Genomic DNA, 18,748 nt, shown 5'->3' on the forward strand with positions numbered 1-18,748 from the left:
CTAACGAATTGGAACAATACTACTTTATACTAATTATCACATTATAAGTATTAAATGATGATTGTTTTTACACGCATCGATTTTTATCGACTGGCATTTTATTTTATTTTTTCAGATTTCGACAATAAAAGGCTCGTGTTTAATATCAGTTTTAGTGTTTCTACCTCCTTTAACTTTCACAATAACGTCTTCTTTTCGAGTTATTTTAGTGTTCTCAACAATGTAACACTGTTGAAAAGAAAACAACTCTAATCTGAAAAAGTAGTGAATTTGCATATTTATCTCTCATCCAAACTACTCGTTATGATAATACGATGAGAGAGGGAGATAAGAAAGTACAAGAAAAGGTCGCCAACCTGCAGCTGTTAGAAAATAAAATATTTTAAAAATAAAAATAAAAATAAAGTATATTAGAAAAATAAGCAACGAATTTTTCGTTTAGAAGTGGATATGGTTGACGTCTGATGGTATTGTGATCGCGTAATGAAGATAATTGAAGCTGTCACAGACTCTACGCTTTATTGCATCCGAGCATTATTTGGGAATGGGCGAGACGAGCTAATAGTCGCCAAAATTTCCGACTGTAATAGAACTGACCGAAATATTTACTTCCTTATTGTGTCTGGTTTAGAATCGAAATTATAAATTATTATTTTTTTTATTTTTTTTTTCGGTGCATCAAAGTGTTTTCTTGTCAAGGGTAATTCTGTAATTTTATTCGAAATTACAGCATTATCCTGATATTATTAATATCTAATAAGCCGAATGATTTCGTCGTCGGTTCGATATTCGGTACGATTTTTCGGCTCCGTAAACTTGACGGGATTTTAACAATTCATAAACGTTTTTAAGACGAGATATTCTTAAAATTAAATAGGTCTTTTTGATGGATCGCGTGTTTTCGGTAAATTTTTATGAGAAAATATTCCAGGAGGATTTATATCATTGAATTATGCATTTTTTATAAATGCATTAACACATTGTCCGTTATCTGTACGGTTTGATGGATCGGTTTTACCTTTTTAGAATATCTAACACTCCAAGTGATATCGAGCTCTTGAATAAATCATCATCTCTCACGATACGAGTGTTTTTTCTTAATTAAAATAACGATAAGATTATTAAATTCCTTTAAAACACGAACTTGTCACTTCGTAGTACTGAATTTAGATAAAAATAAACACTGTATAAATTTATATATATATAGGCTTACAGACATACAAAAGAAACTCTTTATATATCCGAAACGCTTCAATAAACACAATTTTAATCCGAAAACTAGAAAGGAACATTTAATTTTAGTATAGCAAGCATGCAAAAATGTTCCTTTTTTATTATTATTATATTATAAAAGATATGTAAAAAAATTACTTAGCAATTTATAAGGCTAGTTGAAGTATAATTCTTAAGTGCCTTTAAAAAATGGAAAAAAACTTAATTTATTTATAACTTATGTAGAGAATGTATCGAATAAATTATTTGTTACCTTCGAAACAGATGCGTACACCTGCTTTCTACCTGTTTGTTATTAGTGGGCCTCTAACAGGTAGCCACAATGTTACGGAAGCTTTAATTTACGATAGGAGGAAGAGTTTTGTCTATGTAGGAAGCGATCCTTATGTTAAGATAAGATCATATACATAAGATATAGGTTATATATTGACAGATGGATCTTTCTTTTTTGTTTTATAACATAGTAAAATCTACCTGTAAAGTTTAAAGGTCAACGATCCATATTAATTAGTTTCGCATCACTTCACACCGAGTTTCAGTAAGAGTGAGACATAATTATCGATTTTCAGATAGGTTTTAAAGGTTATTATTCAACGGTTTTTATGAACTAAATATAGGGGACGATATTTGAATTAACAATTAATTAATGGAATAATTCAAGAATTTTTCCGGGTCGTTGTTCTTTTAATAGAATTCGTCGAATATCGATTAGTAATTTTATCGAAAAAATTCCTTTTATTCCGATTGGTCGAGTAATAATAAATAATGACGTAAATTTATTAAAAAATATAGCCTATATGACTTTATTCTTCGTTGTTCTTCCTTTAAAAGTAAATGATAAATAAATGATTCACTTTGCTTCCATCCGCTATATAATTAAGTTCTATTTTGAAACAAATTATATTTCTCTCTTCCTCAGATTGTTTCTTTATGGTGCAATGATGCAGATAATGTTTCGTGAAGTCAAAATTCACAAGTTTCTTCGTGAGAACTGTTTATACAGAATTCATGAATTTATAGAGAAGAATCTAAGACTTTATATATATATTTAGATCTATACAAAATCCATATTCTTTAATAAGAAAAGATTAAAGGCGTATATTCTTATCGTATACTTCAGGTTCAAGATGTAGTAACTAAATATAATCTTTGTTATCCACATCTAGACATTAATCTAGAGCCTCCTAACAAGACATTAGTGCAACAATAATCTCTATTTTTATAATTTAACTCGTTATAAATTCCATTGTTATTAATCAAACGTGAGAAAAGCATAAGCTTATAACTCTATCCACAATAGTTTCCTATTAGGAAAAACACTACTTACAGATTGTGATGAACACGATTAACATTCCTAAAGGTCGCTGCCCTTCTATATATATAACAATAGAATAATTTATACATAATTAATGACGAATTAATTGATTAAATAATAAACTCACATTTTTATCAATTCACTGGGCATGGGATTAGAACTCGTTTTATATTTGCATAAAGATAAATATTAATAGTAGGTAAAGCACTTTAACTCAATATATATATTAAATTTCTTAGTTATTTTTATGTCATATCAGGAATTTTTACTTTCAAAATCTTTATTTTTCTTGATTCCATTTCAGTTATTTATAGAGTGATATTTGTGCTTTGCTGGATACCATCAGAAGATTTATCATTTGCATCATTTTCGCTCTACTGATCACATCCAAGGTCGAAGAGGATAGAACGTAAGTTTAATAACTTATGCTAAATTCATTCACCTAAATGAAAGGACGTTTTATTAATACATTTATTACGTCTATTTCAAGGGTACTGTCCCCTGTACTTGATGGCACCATCCTCAGAAAAGACATATTTTTAAGTCTTCACAAGAGAGAAAAAGTGAAATGTAGTTTTACTAATTCTATTGAATTGTCTACATCTAAAGACAGTAAAAATGAAGAATACCTGAAGAATTTATGTAAATTCGCAAAAATATTCATAATTAGTTCTTATATAGATCTTGTTTACTGGATATCGTGACTATAACTGAGAAAATTGCACAATTTTCACTCAATTAATACTTCATTCTTAGTTAAAAATGAAGTTTAACCGTCTTCTAAATAACACCCACTAACAAGGTGTTCTATATAGAAACCGATTGTTATTTATAATTGTTTCATAATTTCATTTTCTACGCAGGAGATAGACAAGTATAACCAAAGGAGAGTATGCTTCGCCATTTTTCTATTCACTCTTCTGTTCTATTTAAAAATCCCCGCTGACAGAGTAATTACAGTGAACAATCGCCAAAACGTATAACAAAAAATCTTTATCACATATATACTCTAAAACAATTTGTTGCAAATTGTAAGATTTTTTTGCAATGCCTAAGGGTGAGAATTTTTATAAGAACTGGAGCAGTCATGAAGAGATTTTAAAAGAAAAATTGCGATGTCACAATCTGTGAAATTGTCTTGACCGATTGAAATTGTTTTTTCTTGTTTCTTCTATATAACTTATTCAAAATAAACAAGGTGTTTATTTACCGAGTCCTCCTTACATCCGGAGCACAGATACCGTGCCCGATAAGAGCAATACTGTTCTAGATCTTTTGTACGAAACATCCATTCAAACTCCCAAAATGCATATCATTTGCTGAGTTTTTATACAGTTTAAATCGATCTTAACTACTACACGACCTCACGACGTTCCCGAAAAAAAAAAAAAAAAATAAAGCGTGATTCTAAATGCGAGCATTTTTTTCTTCTTAAAGAGAGAGTTTAACCCGTTATTTTACAATAACCGAGCCTAGATATTCTTCTAACAAGTAGCCCAATTAAACATTTATGTACTTCTGGGATTTATCCAACGTTCTGCCAATACACAAAAGCGAAAGTCCATCATGTTCTAAGCAAGGACGACCTAGATAGCCGCGGAGAACGTCATTGATTATTACAAATTTTTGCATGACCTGATCTCGCTGCTTCACTACTCTCTCCCGTAGGGCGTTTACTAGCAATTTCTCGAGTTTTTCGCTCGTCATTTGACCGTCTTGCATGACTGGATTCGGGTATTATTGACGTTTTATCTGGCCTCGTTGTCATCTTCAACAAACCTCCCCCGTAGAAGGGCGGTGAACAGAAGAGAATAGTATCACTACATACAGTTATACATTATGGATACACGGGTAAGTATCTTTTTTCTCTGTTCTCACTTTCTCGAGATTCTCATCACGACTAAATACACTTTCAGATCTGTAGAAAACTTAACCTTAATTTTCCCTTTTTAATTAATTAATATGTAGAATGTATAACAAATACAATTAATTCCTACAACACATTAGAAACTTATTAGCATTCTGTAGTTTTTATACTTATTTCATTAATTAAAGAAGAATAAAATGATTTATGAGATTAGTTGATTAACAAGTTGATTATGTTTTTGTTTATTTTTTAATATATATTTCAACATAATATGAGAAATTAATTAAGAAAAAGATGAACAAGTACAAATTTGTAACATCATTCCAATAATTATTTGGTAATTTAACTTTGTTTTAAATAGTGTATTTATTAATTTACTAGTTATAAATTAAATAAATTGCAATTAAATAAATGTACATTCATTAATTTTTAACTAGGAAAGAGAAAGAGTTAGTTTGAATTTATATGAATAACTTCCTTTAACTTGTAGAATATAAATTTTATAATTTAAATTCTTGTCTTGCACAGTTATTAATTTTATTATAAAGAAAGTTTTAATTTATATTTATCTTAAATTTATTCATATTTTTATTTAACTTTATCTTAATTCTTCTTTATGTTCTCTTGTAGTAATTTTAAGATAAATTGATACATCTATTTTACATGTATACTATATAAAATTTAATATAGATAACATAATTCATGTTATGTTACATGAATATATAACATAGGCCTATAATAATTAGATCATTAATGCATGTAATGTAATGTATTATTTGTTATAATATATGTCTTACATCAATTTTAATAACATTAGTGGTTTAATTGTAACCTATAATATAATTGTAAAAGTTTATATTTTACAATTAAAAAGTGTAATTTATGTCCTGAATACAGCCATTTTCCTTTCACTTGAATTATTAAAGCAAAGGGATTAATCTGTAGAGAAATTTTCCTATTCCTTAAAATAACTCGAGTTATTTTTTACTAAAGGTAAATCAATTCTATTTTCTACACATTTTGATGGACATGGAATGTGTCTCTACAGATTTTTCTCTTGATTTTATTAGTTCTAAATTAATCTAATTTAATAAATAATAGATTGATTTAGTTCAGTAATAAATTAGGTATTTTTACAGACAATTTCTATATATTTACTTTAAAAAAACCAGCTTAAAAATTTATATAAATCGACAACTTCTTATACAATTTACATCGCCCAACAATAGAAAATAACTGAACCGTGTGAATACAAACTCAATTGAGCATTTTTAACATTAAAATGCAATTTCTATAAACGTAAAAAAAATAAAATAAAAAACTAAAATTCATTCAATTTTAAAATAATTTTTCTTTTAGTCTTCATTTTAAATCTTCCAAACGGCTGGTTATTAAAAAATTAAAACAATAAAATCTTTCTTTTCCTTAATTGTTTTAATTTAATTTTTATCAAATGTTTTCTATGAAGTCGATAAGATTTTACAGATTATAATAATAATAATTTTTTTTTCTTCTTAAATATATGTTATATAAGAAGATATCTTTCAAACATTTGTTCCAATTTCGGGGCAGAACCTTAATATAAATTATTTAATTTTTCCTTTATAACGATTATAAAATGACTTTTTAATAGATATAATATATAGATAAATGTAAAATATTACGAGATAAATTCTGGTAATGATTTTAAATGCAAATAATTTAAATATCTTAATAAAAAAATCAATATAATTAAAGAAAAGATGGGTCTATAATTATTTATCAAATGAGGAAATTTATCGAAATTTTTGATTATTTTTCTGGTATTTATATATATATGTATGTATTAAATGCCTACGAATTAAAAAAATAAACCTCAATAAATAAAAGGCGTCAGAAATGAATAATCTTTTGGCCCCATTTTCCTTACCTATGCACTATAATTGACAGTGAGGTAAAAATGACCCAATTTTTGGTCATGCGACCGTTACGTTATCGATGGATAAACTTTAACCTTGATCTGATAATAATTTCAATATATTTTACATATTTTTAATGAGAGTAAATATAATATTGATTTTATGTCACGGCCGTGTAAACTAACACATAGAAAAAAAACACTATAATATATATAACTTTTATAATAGTCAAGTAAAATAATAATTATTAAAGTTACAAAAGTGTTTATATTAATTGAAATTCAAATAAATGCATTAAAAAATATATATATATAAATATATATAATAAATCATTGATGGGGTCAGTAGCCTCATTTGCTGTATCACACATGTGTCAAACAACACTAGCGAGTTAGTCTATGTATAACTCCTTCACTTGTAAAGAAGGAAACTTAACATTTCTCACATTGAGAGCATTTAAATACCATGTTAATACGAAACGAGAAGATATTCTGACACTTTTAGCAAGTGTTTATCTCTTCTAATGGAGTATGATCTACTGAATATTTTTTAAAATATATTTATAATGTTTAAGATAGATTGATGTGGATAAATCCTTTTAAGATGTCGGAGGTAAGATAAAATATATTTAAAAATAATATTTGTAAGCTTAATTCGTTAATGTTTAACAATTTAATATTATACAGTTTTATAAGAACGATACGAGGCAAATTTTATTGTTTTCCATCCGATAACATTCTTCGAAAGTCGTAAATATGTCTAAGCTAATGATTTATATACGAGTTGTCGCTTCATTGATTACATTGTTGACGTTCAAATATCTTCTATTGTGTATTAGAGTATGATATTGTCAATTTTTTATTGTTCTCTAGCTGCATCTTATGAATATTAACTCGTTCCTAATTCATAACATTCAAATGTATTCGCCGCGAACAATACTATACTTCCATTACTGACGTAAGTAGTTTATTTTTTTATGGAGATATTGCCATGGTGTTACCTCCAAAAACATCTTTTATAGCGAGTAGTTTTCACTTATTATTCGGTTTGAAATCTACCAAGCATTAAATTATGTTCGCAGCTTATCTGCCATGATGTAAAATAATGTATTACAGAGTTCATTTCCTTTCTGTAACATTGAGTAATGTATGATAGGACGTAAGAATGATAATTATATTGGTAATGCATAATAAAAAAAAAGGAAAAAGGAAAAACATATTAAGGGCTCTCTTGGGTCTAATAACATCTTACATAAGCCATTTTTAGTATTATTAGAATAAATTTTTGAACTGGTTGAATCGTCTTTCTCAATTAGCGATACTATTGTTCTAATTTTATCAAAACGAAGATTTCTTCCAGACTGGGTGGTCCACATTGTGCTAACCGAGTTTGTTACTATTGCCGCCATGACAATAACAATAGTATTTTTGTATTGTGAATAGAGTCGTGCTGGAATATTATTTTTATTTTCTATTATCTTAATGCCAATGGGGAAAAAAGTTTTCTCTCAGTTGCAAATGTTTTAGATCTATTAATTTTTAATGTAAAATATGGATATGGACCAAACTACTTTCCAACAAAACCAGAAATGAATTAGGTCTACATATTTAATTTGTATTTTTGATATTCTTTATAAAGTTATTATTTTATTTAATAATAATTTTTATTATTAAATTCGTAATTGTATATGGAGTAAAGTTTACTGTTTCGAGATTAATTATTTATACTTAAAAATTATTTTAAAAGTTTTAATAATTTATAATAATCGATATACAGTTAGAAATGTTTGTTGATCAATATAATAAATTTGAATTTATTGTAAATATTAAAATAAATAAGGCATAAGAGAAATGAGGAGAGGCTTGAACCATTCACAAATGTGCGGATGAAATAGAGAGAGAGAGAGAGGAGGGGCCTCCCTGTAGCCTAAACACAATCGGGGCCGGATTTGCACACAAGCTAAAGAAACTAAACTTTTATTATTATTTGATGGTGGAGAAGGCCTTTTATGTGTTATAACACAAGGCCGTAATAAGTATGTCTAGCCCTGGACACAATGGATTTAAAGATGAAGGGAGCTCTGATATAAGGGTTTCATTTTCAGGTTCGGCTAGAGGGAGAGCTAGCGGGACAAATGACCCCACTGACCTCAGCGTTTAGGCTTGAAAATAATGTATGTAAAAATCATCGCGAGGTCTACCTGTATACATATTAGGGAGGGGCAACCACGTTGTGTAAAGAAAATTGTCGTGTTTTGAGTAGATATACGAATTAAGATGTATATGTTGTGTACAGTCCTCGTTTCAACTTCAAGTTTTATATTATGATATAAAATAAAAGTAAAAATTGGGAAGGATATGTCCCTTCTGTCCCTTAAGGATCGACGCCCATGTGTAAAAAATTCATTTCTATTAACAGAAATGAAGAAAAACAATGCCAATATTCTATTTTTAAGAATTAATTATAATTACTCCTATTATAATTGTTATCTAACTATTTTTATATATTTATTTTAAGCGGTAATAAACTATTTCTATCTTTTAATGTTTATGAACAATGGTTAAAATAGTGCGATGTTTTAATAATACCATAAATTGTCAGAAATGAAACGAGGCATTCACAATATCTCGGAACTTATTTTATGAGGGTATAAAATATCTCATAAAGCTGTCAAGAAAAATAAATAATAGAATATATCTAAATAACAAAGCTCCAACATTACATTGTTGTTATATATATATATATTATGGTATCGGCTCTGTTTAAATTGCTCGTAACGATGATCATAATTGTTTTTAGCTACGATTTATTATTTGATGTAACCTCATCTCGAGATTATACGTAGGCATATCTCTATAAAAATCTAGTTTAAAAAAATTAGACACGTCCTTCTGGGCTAAATACCTTAAGAAGTTGAAGTTAATTTACTTTATTTTTTTATATTTCTTATCTTTAAAACATTAAGAAAAATTCATAGCTTGACCTGAAATAACCTTTCGAATCAACACAGATTTGTGTGAAGAAATATTTAAATATATATATTATCTTACTTTATACCATAGCTAAAATATTAAAAGTATTATCTGTACATACACAGGAAGGTTGAACTGTTTCACAGTTATTTGAATATAAAATAGAAAGTATGCTTTATAAATTAAGTTATAATTAATAACAACACTTCTGCTATAAAGAAGAACTCATACAAGTGCTTTTTAATCCGATTAATATGTAATTAGAGTCATTACTTTTGTGCAACGTTGATGTATTATTATATCTATCTTTGAAAAGTTTCAAATTTCTCTTATATTAAAGCATAACGTTCTCTTTTGTATATAAAGCATAACGTATTTTCGTAATACTCAAGCATTAAATGTATATAATGGCAGTCTGAATGTAGAATTAAACTAGAAATGTATACAAATATCTAATTTATTTTTCTGCTATTGTATTCTTTAATATGTGTATTTTATAGATTAATTACATTAATATTCAGAGGTTATTCATAAATATAATAAAGAGAACAATACACAAGCTATATAAAGTAAGGAAAAGTATATAAAATAACACAGGTGTATATACAATATATAACTATTACTAAGAATTAGTTTAGTATTGGCATGTTTATTTAAGTATTATAAGGTTTTAAAAAAACGCATTTTATGCTATTATTTAAGGAAAACTTACATAAATGTTTAGATTTAACATGATTAAATAAAAAAAATCCTCATGTTTATTAAACAGGTTCATTTGAAATTAAGATAAGATATTCCAGATTCTAAAATTCCTTATGATTTCATCAACTAAAATATATTTAAATAATAATAATAACGTATTTTAAATTGTCATCAATTACAAATTTAAATTTTATTTATTTATTTTCAGGTATTACTATTATTCTTGTGTTTTGTCCTAGGAATATGTAACGGTCACAGCCTTGATTTTCAGGTAAACAAATTTCTCTATCGTTTTTTATATAATGAATCTATCGATTTGACCTATTTTTAAATTAAAAAATGTGTTATATTAATTCGTTTTTTGTTTTAAATTTAAAATTGCATACGTCTGATAAACATCAAAATCGTTTTTATATAAGAAGCAAGGAGAAGTACGTGAAAAAAATAAAAAAAATGTTCTCGTTTGTATTGTCCTTGCATCGGGGAGGCATTTTAAACAATTTTTTCTCATCTCTCCTCATTATGTTATTTTAAAATTTTATTTCGGTACGTTTTTTAAAATATTTATTTATAAATATAAATAATAATAATACAATAAAGAATTATTTAAAAATGTTAATCTCTTTATATCTGCCCGATTATTGGTTGTTTTAAAAAACTGTGAACAGGTTTCTATTGGTCAATTTTAAAAAAATGGGCGTTGATTTAATTTAAAACGTGTTTATGTTATTTTTACGTTGGTTATGATAAAGTTTATTATTTTTAGACATAAAATATATATATATATATATATTTTTTTTTCAGAAATATCCAAGCCAGCCCTATGATTTCGGCTATTCAATTTATGATAAATACGGCAATCGCCAACATCGAGAAGAGAAGAGCGACGAGAGAGGTACTAAAATCGGATCATACGGATATACAGACAGCTACGGAATTTATAGACACGTTGATTACATCGCTGACGAGAACGGATTCAGAGCTATAGTTCGCACTAATGAACACGGAACAGCAAAAGAAGATCCCGCTGATGTACACATGTACTCCGAAAATAGCGGAAGCCAAGCCATTAAAACGGTGAAGAGTTCTAAAAGTGTTCCTATAACTCACGCCGTCGTCCCTACTAAAGTGTATTCTCGTAGTCCCATGCAAGAATATGTTAAGAAACCTCATAAATATGTACCGGTTTACGTGCCTAAATATCATCCACGTTACGTATCTTCTCCATTCAAGAGGATACGCGATCAGTATTCTTATATTATTGCCCAGGATCAGGCATTACAATCAACTCGTACTACTGATCTTCCCTTGTATAGGGATAAGTGAGCTTAAAAAATATATATATATATATATAATATTTTGAAATATTATAAATTATTAATACTTTTTTCCTAGAACTTAAAAATTTACGAACAATTGCAGTAAAAAAAATCAGATTATTTTTTAAAAATAAAGATTTAAATATTTATTAATTTTAAATTGATAAGAGGAGGAAAAAATGATAAAGTCTATAAAAATTTTATTGCGAAGTTTTATTTTTGTACATACTTTTTTATTTTTTTTGGCTTATTCTGTGCCAATGTTAACTTTCGTATGAGTATTTATATGTATAAAAGTCGAGATTTTATATATTTTGTATACAGTACATACGGTTTATTGTAGATTTTATACATTGTGTGATGGAAAAAATTGTTTTTAAAATGTACAAATTGATGTATTTTTAATTATTTCATGAATATAATAAAGCAATGATTCGTAAATTTTACTTTATTTCTTTTATTACTTTATTTTATATACAAAAAAGATAATAATAATAATAATAATTTTACTCATATTTATTCATGCAAAGCCGGATCTACACATACCTTAGGGCTTCTAAATTTTTTATTATTGGTAGAGAATCTTATGTTATACCTTAGGGCATAAGTGTAAATCCTTCGCTGCACTCGTAGACAGATAAGTGACAGCTTTAAACTTCTACAATAATGTAATTGTTTTGAATATGTTAGACATATTTGGATCTCATCTATGTAAAAGATCCCATATTTAATTATTGATAATTTAAGTTTTTTTGGGTTGTAATTGGGGTAAAAAATACTTCTTTTCCTATAAAATTAAGCATAAAACATGCTATAAAAGATATGTATTATGGTTTTATTTTAATCCTTAAAATTAGAATGTATTATGCTTACTTCACGGTAGTATAAATGTGGTTTCAAATTACTAAACAGCAGTTTAAATGTTAAGGTCGGATTTATACAGAAGCTTCGATGTCAGGCCTTAAGCTATAGTTTAGGGCCTTTGATTTGAAATTTATTATTGGCGGGAGAGGCTTCTTATACGTTGTAACTTAGAGCCATAAATCAAAATCTGGCCTTTCTGGAAACACAAAAATAAAATAAATTAATTTTTTCTAGATCAAAAAATTTAGCAGCAACGTTGCAAAAGTAAGGAAAAACCTATTCGAAAAATACATATATTCTTTACTTCGTATATTTGATCTATAGTAATAATATATAGGCTACGGCATAACTTATTTTTTGAAGTAATATTCGTCAAATTAAATGGATATTTATTATATAAAACATTAAAATATGTATTAATAAAATAATAATAATAATATATTTTTAAATAAATTTTATTATTGATTTATTACACGTGTAGTTGCGCCATTTTGTCGATATAAATGATGGTAATGCCATCTTGTGATATTTTCTAGAACTATTTATCTTTTATTACTGTATTTTAAAAATATTCATTATTAAATTTTTATAAATGGATTATAATAATTATAAATAAATAATACTTTAATAAGAATAGATTTTTTTTAAAAAAAAACTAGCTACTAGATTTGTTTTTCTTTTAATTTAAAAATTCCAAAAACTCCAATTACAATTAATCTTCAATAGCACATTTGTAAATATAACATACAGAAGAAAAACCAATGATAAATACTGTAAATATAATATAATATTTACTATAATCGCTTAAATTTAATTAATTTGGCAATTTATCAATGGGATTAAAATATTGAGAAAATAATAAGATTGATGGGAAAGTGGCTTTTCTAGTTATTTTTACATTCCGCTAATAACTTATACAGCAAAACCTGTGTAAAGTGGAATTTTTCGGCGGTTTCTAAGGATATTAGACTATCTTTTATGCAGACTTTTCCCTCTTCTTTTTTAGACAGATGTTTTTTTTTTTACTGTGCAAAATTTTACAAAAATCATCATTTATCATCGAAAACATAAATATTTTTTCATATGCCAAGATATTTTCGTCTCAAATTCGTGATATATTATACTGCATAATGAATTTTATGATTGTCACTCGATTGCTGCGACATTAACCCATTTATATTTTTTATCAATCGCTTACTTATTGAATATACTGATATACGAAAAATATCATTTCCTTATCTAAGATGTTATTGACTCTCGAGTTAATTAAATTTTTAATAAATTCTGGAAAAAAACTTTACGTGAATAAAGTATAAAAATAAAAATTCGGTAAAGTCAAATTTTATTGAAGCTTGATAGATTATACCCGAGGAGTCTTACCTAATAGGCTCTTGTGTCAAACGAAAACGATCTCAATAGGCTTTGCCACGAAATTATATAGGGATAACTATATATTCTCTTGCCAAATCCCTAAAAAGTTATAATACTAAATCATTTTGAATAAATTATTAGGTTTATTTGAAAGTTATTGTCAACAATTCTATTCAAAAACATTAGAAGTCGACTTGAACTCAACGAAATTAATCATTTAAATACATTAAAAAGTTTTAAAAACAAGCTTCAGGTATATATATATATATATATTATATATATTACAATCTTTAAATAAAATTACATTAATATTATTTATACAATCAAATTCATATCTGATATGAGGGAGTGCCATAGTCATTTGGCTTGGGATCCAGTATTGTTCCTTTAATGCAGAAAACATAATACGAAAATGATATAATCTACTTTGCTAAATTGTTATTATTTTTATTGCTTTTGTTTTTCTATATTTTTGTGGAAGCCGAGAAGAATAAAAGCTCCTCATTTATGACTGACCCTAATCTCATCTTTATTCTGTCAAGCCCTGTACACAAGTCTTAAATGTAAAGAAAAAAAGAAAATAATTCAATATATATATATTTAAAAGATATAAAAAATATTTCAAGTTCTTTACGATTTTAAATAGATTTGTTTCAATTTATATATATATTTTTAGTGTGTTTTCATCACATTATACAATACGCAAGAAAGTATAGGCCTAATCATCCCTTCAGAGTATACATGAATTTTAAAAATTAGGTGGATTGGATTGTCGGGTTGGGTTTAATAAATGATACGAGAATGCCCGTCAGACAAGTAAAAGTGTTGTAACAGATGATTAAAACGTGACTATTGTAAAAATTCCTAAAATGGTAAAAAAGAAAAAACATATGAAGAGACTCTTACATAAAGTAACATTACGTCAACAATAAAATAAGTATAATAAAAGAAAATTGTAGATTTAAAACGATAAAATAAAAGCTTTTGTAGTTAGAAAATTAAATTAAGATAAGAATAATGTTGGCATCGATATCAATCATATTGTGTTATTAATACCGATGCCAAGTGTTATGCTGTATTAAACTGTAGGGAAAAAAGCAACTGTTTTATTACGTTTATATGCTGTCAGGGTGTGTCTTTATGTTTAAAAAGTTCCTACCTGATACGTATTAAATGTTAAGTACGGTATATAAATGTTACTAAAGTCTACCGTATGTGTTATTACACCTGTATTAGGGGAATATCCCTACACTTTAATTAATAATTAATTAGTTCATTTTTGAAAATAGTTATCATAGAATCTATCAATGTAATTCTACACGAAACAATATTGAACTGACTTATTTTTATTTTAATATTAATTTTCCTTATGCATATTAATTTATATAATATTATAAATGCTTAAAAAGCAATAAAAGTATTTGTTCGTGTTTATATAATAATAAAAAAGAAAACTAATTATATAGCAACGAAATGATATTGCAGTTACTTTCTTTCAAGGATATATTGTTTGAGGAAATACAATAATCCTATTATTAAACTCGAGATATAATCCGAGATATTTCGGAATTTATACTACTTGACCCATTTTTTAAGAAAACTTTATTAATCTCATTTTCCCATTAGTTAAAGGCAAAATATAAAAGGAAGAGATAAAAATATTTTAAAAATTTCAACATAAAAATCTACAGTATATGAAAGCATTTTTTTAAAATAGATTATCTGCAATAAAACAACACGTCTTTATAAGTAATTTAATAATTTCTTGGATTTATTAACTCATTAATAGATATTTTATCATTAAAATGAAAAATAATGATATGAAATTTAAGGAATTAGTCTAAAGGATCCACTTGAAGACTTCATCTAGTTATATAACTCAAAATGGAGGTCAACAGTTCCGAAAGATATGTGTTAAGTTAACGGAGAGAAAGATTATTAACTCCTTTAGCTTCACATCTATAAATAGGATAAATCAATATGTCGGTTAAAAACTTTTCCGTTTAAGGTGTAATTTAATTGGCTTTCAAAATTAAAAATAAATCATTCCATTTTATATGGATTTATCTACTAAAATCTTAAAGAATTTCTCTTAATGAGGGGGAGATTTGAAACGTTAGCAAAGAGAAAATCTTTAAAGAAACATGAAAAATTTTTCATTTATATTACGGTTAAATTTATAATTTAGTTTTAAAATATAAAAAATTAAATGTTATTTCAACAAAGAAAGTTTAAACCTGTAGTTAACAGGATAATTAACCTTTGTAAAGAAGACAATTTGCATTTATAATGTTCTAAAGATATAAACACTTAACTCGAAATCATTTAAAGCTCATGAAATATAATCGTCTTCAAATTGTCTTTTTAAAGTATATTTAAATTTAGAAAATTGTTTCTTTTCATGCTGATAATTTTGATAAATTGACATTTTCCATGTGAAGTGAAAGTTATCTTTATATGAATATTTTATTTAAATAATTCAAGCGAATTGTAAATTGAATTATTTAGTAGTTCTTATTCCTATTATGTGAAATAGAGGTTTTGTGTGAGAAAATACAATTTATTTTATTCAATTATTCGAGAACGTTTGATGAAAGTTTAAGTACAGTTACTCATTACTTTCATTTATTTACACATCTTCATTGTACTTTTATGAAGTGATTGTAGTTGATATTTGAATGGTTTAAACATAAGAGTAATGACGAATCCTTTTATATACAAATTTAAAAAGTAGGAATATTATCTGGAGAAGGAAAAACATAAAAGCCTTAAGATGGAAATCGAACTCGGATTCTTGTACAGAAGCAGGATAATTTTTAAAAATAAATTCTACTGAAATACATCATCGTCTTCTCTTCTACATAAATTAAAATACATAAATACATTTAAAATGTATTTGAAATATTTGAAAACTCTGGAAAACACAGAATGGAATGCGGAAAAATCACAGAGATTTCTGTCTCAAACATGTCTTTTATCACTTGGCCCCTGCCTGGTCAGAATGAAAATGAAAACATATATATGTATTTTATCAATTACTGAATTTTCCAAATTTAATTTAATAATAAAAAAAAGGACTTCCTCAATTTTATAAAATTTCCTTTTAGAAATGCAACCTTTGATCTAAATAACACTCTCGTAAATTTACTCGAATTTAATTCTGCCACGAACCAGTCGTAGTGCATGATCAATCATTGGTGACATCGCGTGATCTGGCTTTCCCCTCTTATGTTTACTTGCCTTTTTTTTATAATGCGGATTGTTATTCCATATTGCTTTACGACTTAAAATGCATTCATTTTGTAACATAAACCATGTTTTGCTTACTCTATCATCTTTTTTTGTTTGTTTGTATGCATAACGTCGTCTCATTAGAACAGTTGTAGTCACGCGAATGACGATGTGTTCTCTGTTCGAGTACACTTCCTCATTATGTTTCTTAAAATATTAACAAATCGATGGAGCATGTTCTAACTTCATTCCAAAGTCCTGCGTGTTAACTGAGGAAGTATGATTTATGAAAGGCAGCGGCTTAAAGACGATAGATTATCATTTCTCCGAATTATCTGGACATGATACGTGAAGTTTATAACGTATCATGCAAATATAAGAATGAAAAATTGCATATTATAACGAAAGAAGTATTTCCAGGCAGGTGGTTGCAAAAAATTAAACTGCAATTTTCGTAATTTTCAACGTTTTAAAGGAACGAATGAAGTGGAAGTGAAGAAATGTCACAACAGATGAGACCTATATTACATAATGATGTCGCTCGTAACTTTAATGTCATGAGCGTTGAAAATTTTCACTTATTTCTAAACCATCTTAAACGATTTCTATTCTTTTAACCCAATTCATGGGTATATATTGTTTATCGTCCAAACAGGGTAAGATTGAGTGAAAAATGGGTCTAAAAATGGCTAAAATTATTTATATATTAACCCAGAAATTGATTATAGACTACATCAAACGATTTATAAAATGGTTTTGTTTCAAATTTTTTTCTATTTTTGAGAGTTAAAACAGGAGAAATCCGAGACTGTCCCGGATAAACCGGGACTTATTATTCCTGTATGATAAGTCCTTGAATTATCAATGTACTATATGATTTAGAAACACAACGTTCAAAAGACAGGAAGCTTCGAGTAAATTATTAAAATTTAATTATTCTGATATGAAATTTACCGAAAGAAAATTGTTTCAAGACAGCAATTTCGTTTACAATAATAAACTCTTCTGAATTCTTTTGTGTATTGTCATTTTTACATTCCCGGCAGTTATATATAACAGAAAGAAAGTATGGCGATGGGTCAAAAATAACACCCCCTTCAAGATTTTTACATTTTTGGGCTCAGGACACCTTGAAACGTCGAGAAATGCAAAGAAATTAGGTGTTTCTTTATGTATGTATGGATGTTAGTGTGTGTGTGGCGGCATGATTTTGTTCACCCTGTTTGAAGCTTAATAACTCCTGTGCTTTTTGTCAAAAATTTCTGAAATTTTGCACGAAAGTTTGTTTATTAGGGAGATTGATGCTATTAAATTTTGGTGGATGAAGGTCCACGGGATGGGGAGATAAAGGGGGTCGTGTGTATCTCCAGTAGGGTCGGACTTAATGACGATTTTATTCGTATTAGCAATTTTTTTTTTTTTTTTAAAGTAAAACTCATCTTTACCCTCAAAATTAAGCGTTATAATAGTTAAAAATATAAAAAAGTTTTTAAATAAAGTATGATAACAAATGGCTCCAGCAAAATTTTAATTGTTGCCGGAAAAGTTAAGCAACTTGTTGCAGGTTTATTTTAAAACAGTTATTAGATGAGCGTTAATTCTAACAGTTTTGCTGTTAGGATAGCTTCATTGCAATTTGATGGAATATGAAAAATATTTAAATTGTCCAAGAGGAAATTTGTCCGTTTTACAGACCAAATAATAGAAAAGTTTTGGCGCAACTGTACTTCTTTATAAATCATAATGAACTTTATTGTGGTTTATAATTTAAAAAATTTCCTTTACTTGCATATTTAAATTTATTTCAGTTAACAACATGCAAAATATAACAAATATGAAAGCTTTTATTTAAATATTTAGGGTTATTCAACTTATTTCGTGGTCAGATTTATGCAAGTTATTTATTTAAAGAGTTTAAATTGGAAAAATTAATCAACCAGTTGCTTAACTTTCCCGGCAAAAGTAAAAACTGAGTG

At 27.0% G+C, this 18,748-nt stretch overlaps 1 protein-coding gene across 1 annotated transcript; it reads left to right on the top strand.

The window, feature by feature from the left end:
• The first annotated feature begins 2,893 nt into the window (after positions 1 to 2,893).
• Positions 2,894 to 11,313, top strand: LOC136968252 (cuticle protein 16.8-like). The gene is made up of 4 exons (XM_067262243.1): positions 2,894 to 2,957; positions 4,217 to 4,399; positions 10,196 to 10,258; positions 10,792 to 11,313. Exons 2-4 carry the CDS (start codon positions 4,388 to 4,390, stop codon positions 11,311 to 11,313), a joined length of 597 nt encoding a protein of 198 aa, XP_067118344.1. The 5' UTR covers positions 2,894 to 2,957; positions 4,217 to 4,387.
• The last annotated feature ends 7,435 nt before the right edge of the window (positions 11,314 to 18,748 follow it).

The sequence above is a fragment of the Centruroides vittatus genome, unplaced genomic scaffold, assembly GCF_030686945.1.
Source record: "Centruroides vittatus isolate TY-2023 unplaced genomic scaffold, ASM3068694v2 contig_1033, whole genome shotgun sequence".
Taxonomy (NCBI): domain Eukaryota; kingdom Metazoa; phylum Arthropoda; class Arachnida; order Scorpiones; family Buthidae; genus Centruroides; species Centruroides vittatus.